Raw genomic sequence first — 15686 nt, 5'->3', positions numbered from 1 at the left:
CGCATCTTATGGCCTGAAAAAAAAAAGGTAAATAATGGGCATAGGAAAATCACCTAGGAGAGATTATAGAGAGAGAAGGAGGCTTAGTGCCAAACCTTGAGGAACTCTGGTTTATTTAAATTTGTATCAAGGAGGATAAGCCATCAGAAAAGATTTAGAAAACAAGGGCAGTAGAAAAGTTCCTGGGGGAGGGTGGTTAGTGGAAGCCAAGTGAAGTGATTCAACGGGGGCGGAGCAGTGGAAGTTCAGAATCACACTGAGAGGTTAGGTGAGAAGAGAACTACAAAGTAACCCTGGGCTGAGCAGCTTGTCCTTCATTAGTGGACTCACTGTGGGGTCAGAAGACAGACTGAGTGGTGGGGAGTGAGAGGATGGTGAGGCAATGGAGACAAGGTGCACAGCCATCTTTCTGGGAGTCTAGCTGTGAGAGCAGGGAGAGAGGAGGGTAAATGAAGGGGGTGGGGTGAAGCTAGATTTAGTTTTGTGTTGCTTTTATGATATTTGAATGTTGATGGGAGAGAGATGGTACAGTGGAAGAAGCTGAAGATTGGAAGTGGGGAGTAATCTATACAGTGAGGTCCCTGAGGAGGGTGGAGGGAAGGGGATCCTGTGCACAGGGAGAATTAACCTCCTCTGTGTCACTGGAGGGATAGAGAGAGAGCACCTAGGCAGACGGAAGGAAGTGCAGTTTGGCGGCAGTCCGTTGAGGTGTTCTCTGTTGGCTATTTTTATTTCCATGTGAAGTAGGAGGGGCACCATCAATGGAGAAAAGTTGGAGGTTTGAGGACAGGGGAATTGAAATGGTTGGACTAAGTACTTTGTGAAGTCCTCCAGCTCCAAGTGCCCACAATTTCCAAGTTCAAGGCACTCTGATAAAGCATAGTGTTGGTGGAAGCTGAGGGCTGAGCTGGCGCTATAGGGCAGTCTGGTAAAGCAAGGATCTCTTGGTCAAGATCTTTGCACCAGAGGGAAAGAAATACCTCCAAACCTACTTCTTAGCTCTGTTGCTTGGTAACCAAATTTAAATGAATTATTTCTTCCTCTCGGGCTATGCTAATATCATCACTGGACAAGGTCAGCTCATGGAGGATGACCCTCCAACTCTTATGCAAAAACTGGCCAAGATTACTCTCTTGGGGGGACTGCATTCACAGGGAATATTATATGCATAAGGTCCAGTGATATCAGTTTGATCTGATATATTAATAAACGTCTGTTCTGTATCCTTTGTGTACTAGATACTTGGAGTAGAGCAAAGAATAAAAATGAGATATTACTCATCTTTGTGGAGCTTGCAGTGTAGTGGAGAGTCATAATAATGACTAATTAAATAATTATAAGTGAGTTAAGTGTCACGAGGGAGAAGTTTAGAGTTCTACAGCAGTTAAGAGAAGAAAGGCTCACTTTACTTGAGAGGTTGAATGAAGACTCCCCAGGGAAGATGCATTTAATCCAAGACACGAAAAATGAGCAGGTGTTTGACTCCGAAAAGAGTTAGCTGGTAGGGATGGGATGGGCATCTAAGGGTCATGGACATTAAATTTGAGGAAAGGTATAAGGTCGGTCTCCTTTAGCTGTAGATGACTATGCCTTGAAAGTTTGGTGCCAGTGGAGCAGTCAGTGATGGGCAAGCTAATGGCTGCCCATCAGAATCACCTGGGGAAGCAGAAGTTGGCTAACTACCCGGTGTTTTAAAGCACCCAGACCAACTAGATTAGAATCGTTAGGTATGTTACCTGCTCATTATTTTTAGACAGCACCCCCTGCAGGTAATTCTAATCTGTACTTGACATTAAGACGCCCTGCTATGGGGCTTTAGGAGACATGGGTGCTCTGGGTTTAGTCTCAGGTTAGCCAATGTGTGGTCTCAGAATGAGGCTGCTGGATTAGGGCACAAATGTTTGCTCCCCTTAACTCTGTGCTCCTAAGGAAAGGACTACCAGACATCCTGCTTCCAGCAGGTCTGAAGGATTTCATTTTTCACGTATGTCTGAGTTCGAGCAGATTCTAGTACTTTCTTTTTTGTGAAATTTTTGCTAATCTCAGAAATTTGGGCCTTAAATCCTTGCCCAGTTTATTTACTGAACTCCCACCTGCCATCCACCTAGTGCTCCTTGTGGGGGCCTGTTGTCCCCCAGCGGATCGGGCAGCGGCTGGTGCGTCCTCAGCTTCTCCCTTCAGCTTCTCCCTTACTGATCCTTTCTCCACGGCTCCCACATTTGGAACAGTGTGTTATCCACAGTGATCTACAGTCTTTCAGGCAACCTGCTCTCTTAGTCCTTTCAAAGTTTGCCCTGTTCTTTCAACTATATATTTCCCTTTGCATAAAGTATCTGGAATAAAGTATCCCACATACTAGGCTGAAACTGTCAAAGCAAAAGTATCCACAGTCTTCCTCAAAAAAAGGCATTTCCAGCCTGAGTCAAAGATCACCTCTGTGTACCAAAGGGTGAGCTCCTGTGTTCTGTGAATTTGAGGCAGCATTTTTCCACCTTATCTGTGCCCTGTTTATGGAACAGGGAACCTGGGGACCCCAGAGCAAATCAGATTCCTAGTAGGCTGCCTGAGTAGCTTGGAGCACCTGAAACCAGTAAGCAGAGAGGCCCTCACTGTCCCCTTCCCATAAAGTGAAGGTGGCGATGGGCCAGCTCATTTGACTAGTTACGCACATTGGCTGCTCTTAACATGTTCATCCCTGGATGGCCTAAGCTTTTCTAGTTTTAGTACTGCAAATAGAGCTTTCAGTTCTTTAGATTATTTGACTTTGAAGAGTTTCTGGGAGGTCTGGTTCACACATTTCGTGTTGGTCTTGGACTGTCTTGCATCAAGGAGGGTGCGTCTCTACACAGCACGCTTGGTATTTAGGTCAGTAGAAAAACCTACACAGGGTCATTAATTAATTAAATATGATATTAAAGTTAGGGATGGGCCCAACCCTTTGAGTGTTTAGAAAGACTTCAAGGTGGGGATAAGCCAAGTTCTAACATGTTCAGGGCCAAGCCAGGCTGAGTGAAGTTCCAGTGAGCGCAGATATGTTCTTTCCCACTGGTGGGCCCACTCAGCACCTTTGCAGCCAAAGCACCTCAATGCAGAACTCCTCAAACAGGGTTCCTCTCCTTAAGCAACCCATCTTCATGCCACTGTGGGGTGCTACTCAGGCCTGTTTTATTGCTGAGAGAGGCCAGGGTGGAGGTAAAGCCAAGCTGGTGGGCAGCGTTGAAACAGGACTGGTAGCCATGGCCCAGGGAGAAGGCAGCCAGGTGTGGGGAGTGCGCAGACTCTGGGCACAGACCCCACGTGACACGAGCAGTCATGCTTCTCTGTGGAGGAAATAGGGGTCAGACAGTGAGTCGATTCTGAATTCTTCTCAAAGATGAATGGATTTATTGAGGGAATGACCTATATTTAGCACTTTCTCTTGCATCATGGCTATATTCTAGTGAAATTTTTTTCATTTTGTTTAAACTCAACAGAGTTGCTTTTCATACACACTCTCCCCACTTTGACAAAATGATCCCTGTCAGTTCAGTAGGACTTCAATGGAGGCCTCAATTCCAGACCTAAACATGGCTTTTGAGGCTGGTTTCTGACACTGGACTTGCCAAAAATACTTGAGGAAGCCATTTCTGAGTAAGAAACCATCTCTAGTTTAGATAAATCATCCTGCTTTCTTAGGACATCATTCAGAATTTGCACTGAATGTTTTCCTTCTCAGGTGAGAGCAAGCAGTCTATGTTTTCATCAGGCTAGCCTGCCTTCTTGCTTACCTTCTCCTCCTCCTCTCTGCCCTGCCCTGCCCTGTGCGGATGGTCCTCACGGTGCTGCCAACCCACAGTGAGTGGGAGGGAAGGGGGTCTAAACTGCTTTCCATTACCTATGTCTTAGTTACTTCAAGCATGTAAGGAGGGAAGTTTTGATGAGTTTTATCTTTTCTTTAGCACAAGCAATGTGACTTTCTCAGAGACAAATGGTCTGAGTTTTCTGGATTCCTTTTCCTCCTCTACAAAATTAAGGGGGTACACTAGATGTTTTCTAAGGTCCTATTTCATCTGATTTTAATTAACAAGTGACCTAAGAAATGGCTTTTAGTAAAAGTAACAGAGAAGGGTAGAGCCATCTTACATGTCATCTTGGTGACAAGTGTGTGTGGAACAAAGAATTCTGGATCAGGAATCAAAGTCATTGTACAAAATACCAGGGGAGCTTCCCTTAACCATTCCAAAGCCTTCACTAGCTGTGAGAGTTGTGAGTGGGGTCATGTTGACCAACTGAAGCAAGGTATGTCTAATGCTTTCAAATAAAATCATACACAAAAATCAGGGGTTGCCATTAGAATAGCAAATGGTCCCTCAGAAATAATTTCTCAGCCTCTGGATTCTAGGTCTCTAGTCAGCTTAAAATATACTTACATAACCCCCCCCATCCAATCCCAGCAACTGCAATGGAATTCAAATAGCAAGACAATAATAAATTTGTGAATGGAAAAGCCATGAATCTAAAATTAGCTAGAGAGCATAATCACTGAAAATGAAGGCTTGATTTGAAAGGCATTTTGGAAATCTGCACTGATTTTGTAGCACCAAATTTAAGTCAGTCATCTCTATATTTAAAAACATCAGCACCCGTTTTCCAGTAGATTTTTGGAGAACACTCCAGGCTAAAGATGCGATGCCTCATAGTCCTGCCTTAGTCCCATCCCGAGTTGCTGTGCAAGCTTAGAAAAATGGCTGAATCGCTGAGGCAAGTTCTCCCAATTATAATGGTTTCAATATTTCAATGAGTTTTCAATATTTCTCTCCCTATAGGTAAGTTAAGGGTAATGTATTAACAACCTTTGTGAAAGCTCTTCAGGTATTTCAGACAAAAGTTGCCGTAACGTAGCCAAGGCACCCTGTCTGTTTTATCCCTGGCACGCCCCAGGTGTTGTCTGTAAACAAACTCTGGTAAGTGCAAAGAGATATAAAATGCCGTCTTAAAAAGTGAAGGGCCCTTTCAAACACCCCAAGCTGCATTAGCATATAATTTTGTTTCAAAATCAGATTTTCTAAAAGCACAGTCCACACAAGGGGCTGTTTCCACTGAACACACAGAGCTGTTTCGAAAGGTCAGTGGTGAGAGTTGTCTTCATGTCAGTATGTAAGTGACACTCTAGGGCACCAGCCGTGGCACTGACCCAGAACCTAATGGAAACCCTTTAACTTTGGGGGATACTTCTATGTGCCTGGAAATTTTAAAATATATGGTATTAAAGAATAACCAGGAATCACAAGCAAGCTAGCATTTTTCAAGGTCACTTTCAGTGTCTATGATTTACTGTGAAAAATAAAATCATTTCATTGTATAGATGAAAATGTCATTTATACTATTCAAGTATTTGTTTCCTGTTGCAGAAGAAGACATCAAGGGAAAATGCTTTCTATTGTATCATCAGCAACATAATTCTTACTCCATGAACAGAATAAGATTTTAAAATAAAGAGTTAGTGGGGTGATAGCACATACACACAATCTTTTTATATTTCATGACTCAACAAAGAAATGTTCTGGGGGAACCACATACTTGATTGAAAAGTCTGGTAATCTTTCTTGGATTTCTGCAGCACGTACTGTCTAAATGAATCATTTGGCAGGAGTGAATTGTCTTGTGTCTTTTCAGGCATACATTTCTTGTCCTTCAACTAGAAAGTGAGCTCCTGGGAGGGAGGAAGTTCCCTGTGGTGCTCAACCCAATGCCTTGTTCATAACTGGGTGCCTGAATAGGTGATTGACATGTGCCCCTGCAGGGAACGGCCTGGAGAGATACACTTAAAACTTTTATTCATTGATTTACAAAATGTACAATATTTACAAAATTTAGGCATTAATCTCATATTGACATAAACGCTGTGGGGAGTCTAAAAATAAATAAGTGGCACATACATTCATATTTACATCATGGCTCTTTGCACTCAAGCCATCACCAATGGTAAGACTGAACAGAGGGTTGAATGTGGTAGAAACGTCAGATGGATGACCAGTCCTGGACCTTCCGCGTAGACAGTACTTCCTTCCATGGCTCCTTGAGGCTGGAGATGGGAAGCAAACCAGTTTCAAGGGAATAAAATACCAGCCATTCTGACAGGGACACAGGATGTACACAGCCACATCTGTTCAAAGACTGTAGTGACCCTTGGGGTGGCAGATGACACCACTGGACCTGGGCCCTGCACAGCAGCCAGGGAGGCTTCAGAGTGCCCATCTTCTCACTGAGAACCAACATTTGGATGATGTCTCTTATTGAAATCTCATGCAGTACTTGGAAGGTGTCAGTGGACAGTGACCATGCACTAAAATGTCTTTGCAGATATGTACATCAAATTTTCGTGGTTGTACAGTGTTGTTATATGTAAGATCAGCTTGTCTCCTCTTTTAGGGAGAGGAATGAATGAGAAGACCATGCTTTTACCCCCAAAGAAAAACATCTGGGGACACATGCAAATGGCACCCTGCAAAGGCAGGACTAGAAAAACGCAACATGATAAGATGACCAAATTCCCATGAAGTCAGGCCTGGAAGTTTTCCTAGGGGTGGAAATTCCACCTTCCCTTCCTCTTCAATCTCACCTAATCCCATACAACCTAAATCAGAAGGAAAAGGCTTCATGTCATTGGGCTTCTTAGAGCCTTGGTACCTTCATCTATCAAGTGTAAATTCTAGTAATTTCCCCTACATGGTTCTTGTAGGAATTATATGACCTAACTTATGTAAAGTGCTTAGCATAGTGCTTGGCACAGAAGAGGTGCTTAACAAATGTCTTGCTTTTTCTCCCTCTAATTCCCCACCCCAATTATAAGCAACTTATTGATAAGACTGTCAAACTCTGATTTAAGGCTATTTGATGCAATTTAAATTATTGTGTATCAGAGTTACCACTGTCAGTTCATATCTGGTCCCTGAGGAGGTCTCATCTTATGAGCCAGAGACAGTTTCCTGTGCGGAGCAGATGGCCCCCAACAACACTGTCCTCTGTATTGGCAATGGCTCCACTGAACTTCATGCAAATATGCTAAACCTTGCAGAGAAACTCAGACCAGTGATGGCCACCACCCCGATACTTCTGGAACCCCACCACTGAGGAAAACATGAGCAAAACCCTGAAGCCAGCACATTAGTCTTGCTTACAACATAAATAACTTTTTCAACACTGGGGCAAGTATTATAGATAATGTTCAATGTGCATATACCACAAGCTCTACCACTGTTGAAAAATAAGTATTCTGATTTGATTGCTCAGAATAAAGAATCTTTTACAATATATTTTAGTTCCTAGTTATGCCATACAAAAATAAATATTGTATAAATGATATACAAGGAAGAAGAAAAAAATGTAACTTGGGGTGCGAAAACATAGGAAGGATGGTGAAACTTTTCCTGTCTACTCCAAAAGCAATCAGCTAAATAAATCAGAACTTCCCACTGGGTCCCCTTACCAGTCTCACCACAACCCACTGGTGCACCTGCTTCTCATCCTAGGATGTCATGTCTTCTTTCCCTACTAATCTCCAGACAATTCAGTGTAGAACGTTCCCCCTAAAATCACTGGAGCGTTCAAAGAGGAAGATTGGGGAGGGCTCTTGGACAGCATACATTGCAGATGGAGGATCTGCTGAGCCGCTCATTGGACCCTCAGGAGCAGCTAGGCTCAACCTCCACACATTCTCCTTCCTTTCATTTTGAAATCCTGTCTAAATTAGCTATGTCTGAGTAGAACTCCACGCCTGCCATGGGACTCCTTGAACACCCGTTGGGCCAGGTAGAATCAGGCTAGCACAACCGGCTGCCAAATCAGGCCCGATCTCGCCAGTTATATGAAGAGACAAACAGCTACTTATGGATGCTAGTTCCACTGAATTAGGGGAAATCCTCCGCCAGCCCCCTCCCCCCACATGACAGATTTTTATGATTGCCTTTTTACCTCCCACACAGAGCAGAGGGAATATGATCCTCACCACTGGGAGGGGAATGTTAGAAAAATTAAATTGGACAAGTTGCTTACTACTTTTCTAGAGACTTAGTAGGAATCTCCAAGGAAATGGCCCATTCATTTTGCAATTAAAGTTTTAAAATCCTAAAGCTATAAGTGAATTCGTGATTATATTTAAACTAGTGGTCCTTTAACTTCCTCCTGAAAAACACACAACCATTCATGTCGCCTAACATCCCAGGGGGTCCCAGGACCTCCTCTGGCTCATGCACGCATTCCAAATTAAGAGCTCAGATCTTAGTAAATGCAGAAATATTTGTTGGAGTAAAAACAAAGGCTTACAGTATAGAACTTGGCAGGCTGGCTTCGATGAGGTCTTGGAGAAATGACTACACTGAAGCCACGCTTGTTCCTCATGGGAAGTGGAAACGCTCGGCCAGGAAGACATCCTGGAGCACTGCAGTGACTGTCGCCAGGCCAACAACTCATGCAGGACTATGGACCACAGACCCCCATAAATCTCTGATACACACTGTGCCTATGAACCGCTATAACGTGAGTCCCAACCACACCCACAAGCAAGACACTATCACTGACACGCAGTGTGGGTGCCCATTTGTCTGATTTATGGGTGACGTTGTGGCAAATGTCGCATCAGTTTCATTTCGGGGGAGTGGCAAATTACAGATGTTTCCTTCACAACAGGAAGTGCAGACCTGAAAAAAAGGAGAAAAGGAAGCAAGATGAGAAACTGGCAGATCCTGGAAGGAGGCAGGGGTTTTTGAAGCAACTGTCTCCCTCATGGCAAGACTGAAATGAAAATTACCGGCTCTACTAAGGAGACACCAACACTGCATGGAAGGGCAGGGGATGAGCTTTCACTGGGAAGCAGTGGAGTCACAATGAAGCCCCCACCCAAGTTTCAAGGGATAAGGGTTCTTCTGCTTTTGACATCCAACCATGCCGATATTACAGTTTTATACATTTCCTGGGTCTTGGCTACTCCTTCTCTGAAGTGGGGGTTATGAAGAATATTTACCCTACCCTTCTCAAAGAGGCTCTTTCTGACTCCTTGAGGAAACTGTTAGGAGAGCAACTTTCACTTGCCACCTTTTCACAGTGAAAGGGAAGTGGCAACAACCCAGATCATTTAAACTTAAATATTTACATTCATTAGAACTGTCTGCATAATTCTCTCCATTCTCCTGGGTGAGTTAAGGTTTTAAGTGTTTTCATTTATGCAACTATTCCTATTTCATGCAGCTTTACTTGTGGATCATAAGGCACAAATAAAAACCCAAAAAATTATTGACAGAAGTTATTTCAGGCCATGGCTACACTAAGGACAGGCCAGCAGGTTTAGCATCAACTGGGAGCTAATTAGAAATGCAGAATCTCAAACATGCCCTGAACTTCGCAATGAGAATCTGCATTTCCACAAGATCCTGACGTGAGTCACATCCACAGTAATGTCTGAGGACTGTGGTGGTCAATACCCTAGAGTCACTATCCTGCAGAGGTTTCAGTCTGGTCACAGCTGACAAGGGCTAGAAAGGCACTATGAAGTTGAAGAGAGAAACTAGGGGACAGAAGTGAGTTTGAATTCTATCTCTACCGCTTAGTAGTAGCTGTGTGACCTGAGCACGTAATGTCACTTCTCAATCTGCAACTTCCTCCTAGGTGAAGTAGCCACATTAAGGCCTGAGAGTCAAGCCCAGCTTGCTAGGGGATCGTGCGAAGCCCTTGGGTTTACCTACATATTTCAAACCAGGAGCAAGTAGGCAGATCATAACTTTCCAATTGAATTCTTAGTGTATTTGACAAGTCTTCTGAAAATTAAGTGCCCATCTTCTTGAGAGAAAGAAACCCTACTAACAGTACCATTGCAGGCTATCGTAGCCCCCAGGAAGGCTGCCCAATGGGGAGAGGTGGGCTGACCCCAAACCAAGGCCAACGCCTGAAATACAAGCTCAGATATGTGTGCAGCCAGCTCTGATGACCAGCAAGACTCGGGGGGCATTCCCCATTCCAACCATGAGTCAGTCGGCCTTTCTCTGATTCCCTATATTCTCTTCCAAGGCTGCCCTAGAAGTTGGTGTTAAACTCAGTGCTTCAGTACAGGTACCAGATGGAGTTTCAGGGAAGCCAAACCCACAAGAAGATGGTTCTCTCATCACCTACTTAAATGACTCAGGAGCCAATGAGTACTTCCCCAAAGCCAGCATCCCACAAAAGGCACGGGCCCCACTTGACCAAGAGTAGTCAAAGCTAAATTGCCTGGGCCCCCCTCAGCTGAATGAGCTATTGGGACACCTGCAATGCTTTGCTATGATGATATAATTGGTCCCTTGATCCTCTTCCTTCTGGAAGTTTTATTACTTTCTTCTGAGTGAGGAAAGGGTTTACAATAAATTTCAATGCCCTCTTGGGGTGTTGTGTTTACATAATTTTTCCTATACCCTGGTGTAAGTCTTTATTCTTTCAGAGTAAACAGAAAAGGAAGCATCTTCTCATAATGCTGGAAGGACAGCCAAAAGCTCGCCTACATGGGAAGTGAGCATTGCCCGTGAGCATTGCCCGTGAGCACTGGCAGGCAGCTGTGGTAGGGGAAGGCTGACTGGGCTGTACCGGCCACCCGAGTTGTTGCCCAGACCTTGTGGCCTTCATGCTCGGAGTCTCTGCAGCCCGTGGACAAGCACTCTTCCAGTGGCACGCAGCGTTTGGTGACAGAGATGCTGTTTCCTGTGACTTCCATTGTGTGCTGAGTGTAGCAGTATCTGGTCTCTGTCAACAACAAAAATAAATGTTTTAACTGACATAGAAAATGTTAGCCCAACCTGCCTGAAAGGGAAACAATAAGAGCGTCAATATTGTAGGTGCTAAAAAAGCTCTAACAGCATATGGGATGTTCACTGTGTTGGGTTATGTCCAGTCCCAAAGATGTCCTTGGAGATCCACTGAGATCTTGTAGGAGGAGGGCCCTGCAGAACTGGTGGTCTCTTTCTGTCGCAATCCCCATACGCCAGGACCTGCTGGCATCACTATGCCTTTCAACAAATTTTACCACTGGATAGATTGTTATTTTGAGGGAAGGAGAGGTTTCGAGGGATGACTTAGGAGGTGAGAGTTATAGCGATTTTCAGGGATATGAAGGGGTGAAAAAGTTCAAAACACCTGGGGTTAAAAGACAAGTTAAGCAGGTACAAAGATCTTCGAGGAGATAAAAGACTATATAGCAGAGGCTGGGGAGTGTGTGTGTGTGTGCATGTAACAGCGCTTGCGAAGTGAGGGCAGAAAGAGTAAAAGTAGATTCACTGTATCCGAAGCAAATGACTTTATCCAAAAGGCAGAAGTTCTTGCCTAGGAGCACAGCTGGATGTTAGGATTTATTACAGAAGACATTACTAACCCAACAAAGGAGGAGGAGCTGAAACCGAGGACCACAGCTTTCCTCTATCATGATTTCAGTGCCTTTTCAGGAGTGTAGCTCTAGAAAGACCACGGAGTGAGTTTCTAGAGCCTCCCCCCCTAAGTCTTAGAAGTCTAAAAACTTGAGATTTCTTCCAAAATTCCATGAAGAATTTTTTATTGGTAATTTAAAGCCTAAAGAAAAATGGCTCTGTCGATGTAATTTTTTAAGTCCTGTAGGCGGTGTTCAGCTTTCTGAGCCTGGGGTTTAGTTGAATGTTCCTGTTCTACTTTCAGACTGAAAAAGAAAATGAGCAATTCCTAAGAAATGTCACTGAGCTGTTTTTCATCCATATCTTGGACCTAACTTTGCATACTTTATATATTTTGGATATTTAGTGGCTAATATGGAATTATGACCTTCTACAATATTATTTATTAGGCCATAAAAATCCCCCCCACTGGATTCTGTCATAATTTTGGCAGCCTCTAACCAGAGCGTGAATGTCCAGAGAAGAAAGCTGAGTAATTTCAGGCTCTGAGCATGTACCATCCATTCGGCACCAACACATCTGGGAGTCACGGGAGCCCAGGGGTGGCAGTGACCTTCCTAGACACTGCACCTGCCGGGAGCCTGTGCAGCCTCTGACTGAGTCTCGCTAAGGGGCAGTGACCTTTCCAATGGTTACACTCTTGCTGGGCGTGCGTGGGCGGGGTCTGTGTCAGGGCCCTCCCTCAAATGCTGTCCCCGAATGGCACCCTGACCCGAATCTGGCAGCTGGAATCGGGTCACCAGGCAGACCTTACCTTGCCCAGGATCCTAGAGAGTGAGATCAGGAAGGTCACCTATGAACTTAAAAAAAACTTGGAAAGCCCATAATATTTTAAAATTAGAGTGATTGTTTTTCTGATGAAGGGGAGGTGGCAGCTCTCCCCTGACTTTTTTTTTAATGCCTTTGACAGGTTTGAACATATGGAGGCCCCAACCTGAGCCATACGCCACATCTTCCAAAGAGAACCAGTTTACTTCTCTGGCATCAGACTTGGTCATTTATGGCCCTGATAGGTAAACCTTTCCCACCCCCACCCCAGCTTCAGATGTTCAAGAAAGCAATAAAAAAGGAATGTTCTTATGCCTGTCTCCTCCTCAGCAGACAACCAGGAGCAACTGCCAGAGGATTGCTTCCAATGTAAATCTAAGCAGATAAGACCACACTTTATGAAATAAGCAAATCGTGACATGGTTTCAGTTTTGGAAATTACATTTGTCCCCCAAGGAGTGAATTATCTTGTTTTAACTGAGCTTTAGAATAACAATTGGTGAGCCTGATATAACTATCTTTCATTCATACTTTTATGTCCATAACAAACTCTTTTAATTTATTAATTGGAAGCTTATTCCACTGAATGAAAGTAGAGACAGTGACTGATGAACCTCTTCTCTTTTATTCAGGAAAACATGCAAAAGCCTAGTTCTGACCATTCTGGGGGGAGAAGCGATGATCAGTGGTGAAGCTGGATAAGAACTTTTCCTCACACTTCACCAAGGCCAATCCATAACACATAGATATATTGAAAACACCATCGATCCCTTAAAAGTATCCATATCGCTTCTTATCTTACAAAGTTCCTACATGAGTTATAAAGTGTTAATATAGAAAAAGTTTTAGCAGTTACATAAATTTGAAAAATGCTCAGATAAAGCTGGACAGGTTTCTTTAATGCACAACTTATGAGAGCCTTGAATTTGTATTGTGATCTCCAAGGGGGGTGGGGGTGGGCCGGCAGAGTTTCCCAAGCAGAACTAGGGGGACCACGTGTGGCTTATCACTGGACTGTAGAATTGATAAAAACTGAGTTTCAGACACAGAGCATCGCTCTCCATGCATTTTGAATAGTCCTTCGGTTAGTAATGAGGTTATATGAGAATCAAGCCTGCTGATAACTTCACACTAAAAGGATTTCAAAGGCTTTTATCTAAAAGATAAAAGATGGATTTGAATTTCTACCAAGTTAGTTTGGGCCTCTGAAAATCTCATATTCTGCACTGCATGGTATTCCCAGAGGTTGTGAGACAAGCCTTTTACTGTGAGATTCACAGGCATTCAAGGAAAAGCAGAACTGAGTAAGAAAGCTTAATCAACTATTGGAAGACACAAAATATAATTTTCATGAAATTCACACATATATGCACACGAATTCCCTAACCCAGCTCTGAAACTTCAAAAAAGTTGCAAAGCTAAAATGTAAATTTCCACCTACTCATCAACATTCAGTTTCCAACCACAGAACCTGTATCAAAACAAAATACACTACAATGATTTGAATTAAAATGAGACCTTAAAAGTGACCAACTCTCAGGTAAAAGGCCTCGCCACTCAGTTATTCTCTGTGGCTCCTCTAGTTTTGTTTCTTTACAGATATCTAATGATGAAATGGATGCTAAAGAACAGTTCACCAGGTGCAAAAAAAAAATTAATGGGAGGAAAATCACTTTAATCATAATATTAGCAATTGTATTGAAAAATAAAGGCTAGTGTCATCGGTGGCACCCTCCACCTGATTCCTTACAGTGCACGCAGCCCTTCACGTCCTGCCCTGCTCCTTCCAGGTCCCTCTCATCAAGGACTGTTCACCTCAGTGTTCATTTCAATGCTTTTTCTCCTCTGTCTGATCCCGTAGAATTTCTCTGCAGTTCCAGGTTCTGCTGTGTAATCTCCTGTAAGGATTCCCTGTCCTAAACGAGACAGCTTTGTCTTCTAGGTTTTCTCCTGCTTCTTTGGTCTCTTCACTTCCAACTTTCCCTAACTGGAGTGTCAATATTCTCCCAAGTTCAGTTCTTGGACCTCCTCTCACTCAAGTAACCTCATCCAACCTCCAATGACCTATCTTCAGTCTGATTCTCTCTCCCTGGCTAGAGAACCAAGTCTCTATTCCATGGAGATCGCCAGCAGCACTTTAAACACCTTGCACCTCCCAAGTCTCAAACCAATCCCATCGCCTCTCTTCCTCTCGGATCTGTTTATCTCCCTGTGTTTCTACTTCAGGAAAGGACATCCTGAGATGTGGCACCTCTGTCTTGGACCAGAAACTTCAGAATCAGCTCAGGCTTCTCTTGCCAAGCTGGGTGTCTCTAAATCTCCTGAAATGTCTCCATTTTCCTTCCAGTCTTTGCTGTTCCTTTTTCCATTTCCCCAAGACAGGCCTCAGTCATTTCCTGTCTCCTTTGCCTTCGATCTCTCCTTTCTAACGTAGGTGCCAGACAACCAGGCACCAGACAGATTACTGAAAACTAGCTCGATCATGACACTCACTACCTACAAGACTATGAGTAACAAAAAATCATGAATGACCCCTAAACATCAAGGCGCCCTGACTGCTTCCTACTGGGTGTGTTTGGCCCACCTCTGTTGCACTCTGTGTGTCAAGAGTATATGAGCAACTGCTCAATTACACTTGCAACTCAGAGCTTGGTATCTGAAACTCAGCACTTACCCAGCATTACCCAGGGTGCTCCTTGCTCTGGGCCTCAGACTACCCATTGTTGCCAACTAGATGCCTTGAACCACCATGACACAACTTTTGAGTATTCTTCACAACAGTAATTTTTCCCCTACCTTCTGCTCCTAGAAACCCAATGTTCGCCAAGGCTCAAACCAACTGACATGAATTCTGCTAAACCTCCCTTGATCTTCCTCCCAACCAGGGATCCCTTCCTTAGCTTCCTTATGTGGTGTTGCCTGCCTGTACTTGTAGAACTGGGTTTCTCAACACAGGCACATTGGCATATTTTCTAGTGGTTGATTTTGTTTGTCTTTTTAATACACTTTACATTTTGATATAATTGCAGATCCACATGTATTTGTACGAAATAACAGAGTGATCCCACGCACGCTTTATTCAGTTCTCCCTGAGTGGCAGGATATTTCAGAACTGTAGTATAGTATCCCCATCAGAATGTTGACGTTGATGCAGTCTAGACACAGGACATTCCATCTCCATGAGAACCCCTCAGGTTGACATTTTATATTCACATCCTCTCCCCTTCTGTCCTCACCCCCTCCTTAACCTTGGCAACAACTAATCTCTCCTCCATTTCTATAACTTCATCATTTCAAGGATGTTATACAAATGGAATCATACAGTATGTAAACTTTGGGGACTGAGCATTTTGACTCAGCCTAATTCACTTGGAAAGTTAATGAACAATCTGTTAACTTTTATTGCTAATTCATAGTCCATGCTACAAATGTACCAAAATTGGTTTAACCATTCACCCATTGAAAGGATAACTAGGTTGGGGATATTATTAATAA

At 43.6% G+C, this 15686-nt stretch overlaps 1 protein-coding gene across 1 annotated transcript in view; it reads right to left on the bottom strand.

Moving 5' to 3' along the window:
• Positions 1 to 5834: 5834 nt before the first annotated feature.
• Positions 5835 to 15686, bottom strand: part of LYPD6 (LY6/PLAUR domain containing 6) — a 120336-nt gene continuing 110484 nt past the window's right edge. The window contains exons 4-5 of the mRNA XM_037167676.2: positions 10616 to 10746; positions 5835 to 8678 (exon numbers count right to left, since the gene is read on the bottom strand). Of these exons, the coding sequence (XP_037023571.2) occupies positions 8511 to 8678; positions 10616 to 10746 (299 nt within the window). The 3' untranslated portion in view covers positions 5835 to 8510. The remainder of the gene's footprint in view (positions 8679 to 10615; positions 10747 to 15686) is intronic.

This window comes from Artibeus jamaicensis, unplaced genomic scaffold (assembly GCF_021234435.1).
Source record: "Artibeus jamaicensis isolate MK-2021 breed Jamaican fruit bat unplaced genomic scaffold, CSHL_Jam_final contig_603, whole genome shotgun sequence".
Lineage (NCBI taxonomy): Eukaryota > Metazoa > Chordata > Mammalia > Chiroptera > Phyllostomidae > Artibeus > Artibeus jamaicensis.
This window is presented reverse-complemented; position numbering and strand designations above follow the sequence as displayed.